At 26.0% G+C, this 5,466-nt stretch overlaps 1 protein-coding gene across 1 annotated transcript in view; it reads left to right on the top strand.

Annotated features, from left to right (window-relative positions):
- Positions 1-4,243, top strand: part of LOC105623364 (GDP-fucose protein O-fucosyltransferase 2) — a 4,755-nt gene extending 512 nt beyond the window's left edge. The window contains exons 2-8 of the mRNA XM_012204762.1: positions 408-544; positions 618-743; positions 1,931-2,198; positions 2,263-2,455; positions 2,525-2,702; positions 3,182-3,311; positions 4,093-4,243. Of these exons, the coding sequence (XP_012060152.1) occupies positions 408-544; positions 618-743; positions 1,931-2,198; positions 2,263-2,455; positions 2,525-2,702; positions 3,182-3,311; positions 4,093-4,243 (1,183 nt within the window). The remainder of the gene's footprint in view (positions 1-407; positions 545-617; positions 744-1,930; positions 2,199-2,262; positions 2,456-2,524; positions 2,703-3,181; positions 3,312-4,092) is intronic.
- Positions 4,244-5,466: the final 1,223 nt, after the last annotated feature.

The following is a 5,466-nucleotide window of genomic DNA, read 5'->3' as shown; positions in this document are numbered from 1 at the left end:
ATATATATATATATATATAATATATATATATATATATATATATATATATATAATATTTCTTAAATCTCATCAAGATGTCTTAACAAGACTTAAAAAATATATAAAAAGTATATTTAACTTTCTCATTGAAATTTATAAACATATGGAATAATATATATGGAAATATATAGTAATTTTATGTCATATGATATTATAGGCTGAAGAAACTCCTTTTTATTTATGTTTTTCTGTATCTTGACAAATGAAATGAAAATTATAAAAATGAATAAATTTACTAGACTATTTATAATTTCATTAGTCATTGTTTAGATGAACACTTGAATTTATTCACTTTTGTAATTTTTATTTCATTTTAAAATAAAATTGATCCTTGTTTCTAAACAAACAAAGCTATATTTTCTTTACAGTTATATCCTTTATGATGTGAATCCTGCAGAAGGCTTCAATTTGAGAAGAGATGTGTACATTCGTATTGCTGTTTTCTTAAGAAAATTAATTGAGAGGGACAAAGAATTCCAGTGGCAACTAGTTTTGCCACCATGGGGTAATTTATGAACTAAAGATGTATTCCGTAAGCTTTATTATTTATAGTGAGTATCTCTTAATCTTTGTTTCAGGTAATCTATACCACTGGCGAAGCAGAAATATAGGATCCCAAGAGCGTCTATTTTGGAGTACCTTTTTTGACATTACAAGTTTACAACTGTATATACCTGTCATTGAGATGTATGAATTTGTGGAAGGTACATTTCTTTATGTTTTTTTCTTAATTGCAAGACTGTTGAGAACTAATTTTCAAGGAACAAAGCCAAAGTATAAAATAAAACAAGACTTGTCATATAAACATATATAAATTATTCAGAATTTAATTTTTGAATTATAATGTTTTATTATTGTACAATGTTTGAAGTACTAGCAGATATTCATAGAATATTTGGCTCAAAAACTAAAGAAAGAATATATAATTTTCTAAAGTATGCTATATGCTTTTTATGCTTTATTTCTCTTTCTCTCTTGGAAAATGCAGTCTATTAATGTATACTTTTTTTGTAATCTAATGCGGATTCTCTAGATTTAAGAACAATATTGAATTTCTGTTATATATATTCTATATAAATTAACAAAAATACAGAATTCTCAGTATAAATAAAAAATTTAAGGGCGAATGAGAGTCAGAATATAAAACGTATTTTTTAAGATATCATATCGAATATATTATTTTTCTTAGAAACTAAAAATTTTGCAAAAAGAATAATTGAAATATTCTTACGTATGAATACAAAATTAAAAGACGTATATGCTAAAAATATAAAATATGTATAACAATATGGAAAAAAGAGAATTTTTAACCAAACTATATGAATGTATATTTCTAACTATCAATTGATAAAAATTAAAGTAGTTACATATGTAGCTACATATATTGATATACATATGATGATATATTTTCATTTGAGAAGCAAGTTTGTGAAAATCGATAAATATTATCAATTTATATTTCTCTCCTATGCCTCTGATGTAGCTACTTTAATTTTTTAATCAGAATCGTAAACAATATATATTATTACAACATATAATATTAAAAATTCTCTTTTTTCCATATTGTTATATTTTATATTTTTAGCATATGCGTTTTTTAATTTTGTACTCACATGTAAGGATATTTCAATTATGTAATCTTTTTTAATTTTTATTACAAATTTTTTAATTTCTAAGAAATAATATATTCGATATGACATTTTAAAAAATATATTTTATATTCTGATTCACCCTTAATTTTCTATTTATTATTATATTCCATATATATAATATAGAATATTATATATGTATATTTGATACATATAATTCTTATTTTTTTAATATTTATTATGAGAGTTTGATATAAATGATTTATTTGACTGTATAACACTGTATAACAGTTTGATTTTAGAGTACTCATGTGGGAACAGAGAGGTGCAACTTGATCGTCTGTACATTCTACAAAATGACGAGGAAATGTTCAAGACAGGTAAATTCGAAGATAAAAACGAGCTGATAGAGTGCGATCATGATTCTTTGCGATATCATAAATTAAAACAACATATGTACACTGGTCCATTCTGGGGCTATTCTAACGTCACAGCTCGAGATGTGAAATGTCTTAAATTCCACGGCATGGCACGAGACCTTTCTCAGAATCTCATGCCAACGCGATACAGGTAAAATATTCTGAGTGTTTCTATTTCGTTTTTTTTTAAGAATCTTACTAGTGTTCTTGCACAGATCCATAATGTTTGATCGCATGGAGATTGCTTTACACGACGAATACGGATCTAAAGAATATTGGAGAGCTAGACGCAGCATGCGTTATAATTCTGAATTGTACAATATCGCGGAAGATTATAGGAAAACTTTCCTGAATTCTACAAATAAGAATGATAATACAGAGCGACCAGCAGATTGGACTAAGGAGAAGGTATATTGTAATTGTTATTTTTTTTATATTATAGTAATAATAAATTATAGCTATGGATTCTAAGTTCAGAATCGGCGAAATGCAAGAGGCGGGCCATATTTGGCGGTTCATCTTAGAAGACGCGATTTTATCATGGCTCATAAGGCGTCGGTACCGACAATAATGAATACTGCCTTACAATTACAAAAAAGAATGGTTAAGCTTGGGCTAACCCTATTGTTTATTGCGACAGATGCAGAGCAATATGGTATATATATTTTGTATAAACTTACGATTTAAGAATTTTACGAATTCTTAAATTGTTGGAAAGTCTTTTGTAAATTTTTTTAACCAATACGTGATCAATTTTTTTCTAAATATTGAAAAATATTGAAACTTATAATTTTTAATTGACTATAACAATAACAAATAATAAATAAAACAGAAAAGAAAATCAGATTAAATAAACTGCTCTAGTAAACTGTTCTCAGAGAAAAAAGAAGTAATGTTCTAATTATCATATTTTTGTTAATTCTAAATTTTACTTTTCAAGAGAATTTTAATTTGCAAAAATTTTAATTTTAATTTTAATTAAAAAGTTAATAAATACGAAATGTTAAACATTAATGTATAATGATTTTTTTTAAATAATTTCCGAAGGAAAAGTCTCATACATACTGAATATAGTTATTGAAAAGATATCCTTAGAATATGAAGAAAAATTAATATTTGAATTATAATTTTCAGAATTTGAAGAACTTAAGTTGTATTTATCTCAATATAAAATCATGAAATATGTACCATCTGATTATGTGATAAATAAATTTAAAGATGGTGGAGTCGCCATCATCGATCAAATAATCTGTTCATATGCCAGGTAAGAATATTTATATGATGATTGATCGTAAATAGGGCATTAAATGTAGATTATTCTTTCAATAATTATGTTTTATAAATGTTAATACCTTGCTATCTTGATCAAAAAGTTCCCGGAATTCATTCAGAAAATTCAAAATATAAGTTTTATTCATCAAAAGTGATATTGTCCCTTTCAAAGTACTCCCCATCGACTGCAACGCACTTATGCCAGCGCTTGATCCAGCTCTCGAAACATTTCTGGAACTCTATTGTCGGTATAGCCATCAGAGCCGTCTTCGATTTTTCTATTACCTCCTTTCGGCTGTTAAAACGCGTTCTTCGTAATGGTTTTTTACTTGATCGAACAAAAAAAATCACAGGGAGCCATATTAGGTGAATTCGATGACTGTTGGATAGTATTCGTTTCGTTCTTGGTCAAAAATTCATGGATAATGATGGCACTGTGCGACGGTGCGTTATCATGGTGCAAAATCCGCTCCATTTTTAAAACTGTAAAAAATCGAAAATACGTGCAGAGATAGATGTACTCAAGACGGCGTAACTTTTACAAATGTCAAGCTACAGTGATAAAATTTGATGGGAATGTCAATGATAGATGTGGCAACCTAACCAAAAAAAACAGAATTCAAATCAGCTGACTCAGAGCATCACCTGGTGATAATTCCGGGAACTTTTTGATCAAGATAGTACATAGTTTATAGATAATATAGAATATATATAGATAATATATATAGATAATATAGAAATTTCATATAACCTTGCTTTTTCTTTTTAAATAGATATTTTATAGGAACACATGAATCTACGTTTACGTTCAGAATACAAGAAGATAGGGAGATTATTGGGTTTCCATCAGATACTACATTTAATAAATTATGTAAAACTAATGAGGATTGTACAATAGATGGATTCTGGTCGATTGTCTGGTGATATTTCGCTTAATTCAAAATCTTGATAAATTTTTTCATAATTATTATTATTTCATAATTATTATTCATCCTTTTTCAATCAATTTCAATTTTATTCGATGTAACTATAAATTGTAACTACAAAATGTTTCTCTTTACGAACTTTTTATTTTAAGAAAGATCTAAATATATATTAAACACTGATCTTATCGTACATCATTTAAATCCGCACTTATAAAATTCATGACATTTTTTAAAACAAAAACAAATTTATTCACACACAGAAAAAAATAAAGGCAGTAAGCGAATCGGTCAATCATTGTAGAGAAAATAAAGCAATAATGTAACTAATAGCAAATCTAAAATGTTGATTTGTTTTTTATTAGTGATGTATTATTTCGTAGAAATTTAATTATTGAGAGTTTTAAGTGTATTTTTTAAAAATAATTATATATGTTAGGACATTTTAATCATACACATAGGTTAAAATCGTAAAAAGTTACTATGTTAGAAATAGATATGAATTATGCATTTGATAATTATTCAAAAATTACTTTCATTGTTATTGTTAATATTTATATAAACAGAATAATATAATTATTACAAACTAAGGAAGATTAAATAAAATTGCAATTGTTTTTTTATTATTATACGGCAATAAATTGAATAGTAGTGCCTAAAGCTTAACATAGGTTGGATCTGTATTTAGGGAATGCTATCAGTGCTATTGCGTCATCTGTGATGTCCTTAGGATAAAATCGCACGGATGCGGGTGCGGAATAGAGAATGAATTTACTTCTAATGTGTAATAAAGAACAAAAATTTTTTAATTATATATAATTTAAAAAAAAATACAGGCATAACCAGCACAAAGAAAAGTATAAAATTACTTCCATTTTAAAAAATTACATATTTTTTTAATAATATAAAGAAAACATGAAAATATCTGTAAAATATTAAAAATTAGTTTTTTATTGTATAAGAATTATTTTTGTTATTTCATATAATTTACAAAATAAAATATTAATATTAAATTTATTGGTAAATATATAGAAAAGAGCCATCTCTAATGATCTTGATCTTGATATATATTATCAAGATCGTGATCCTGAATCAACAGTTTTAGGCGGTCGCTATCCGTTAAAAAGTTATTAACAAAAAAGTTCGAAAAATGATGTCTCTTTCTATACAATAAGTAAAAATATGAAAGTCTATAATATAACCGAAACTGAACCTTTAATTAAT

This window comes from Atta cephalotes, assembly GCF_000143395.1.
Source record: "Atta cephalotes unplaced genomic scaffold scaffold00002, whole genome shotgun sequence".
In the NCBI taxonomy this organism is placed as follows: domain Eukaryota; kingdom Metazoa; phylum Arthropoda; class Insecta; order Hymenoptera; family Formicidae; genus Atta; species Atta cephalotes.
The sequence above is the reverse complement of the archived record's forward strand: the minus strand, read 5'-3'. Positions and strand labels throughout refer to the sequence as shown.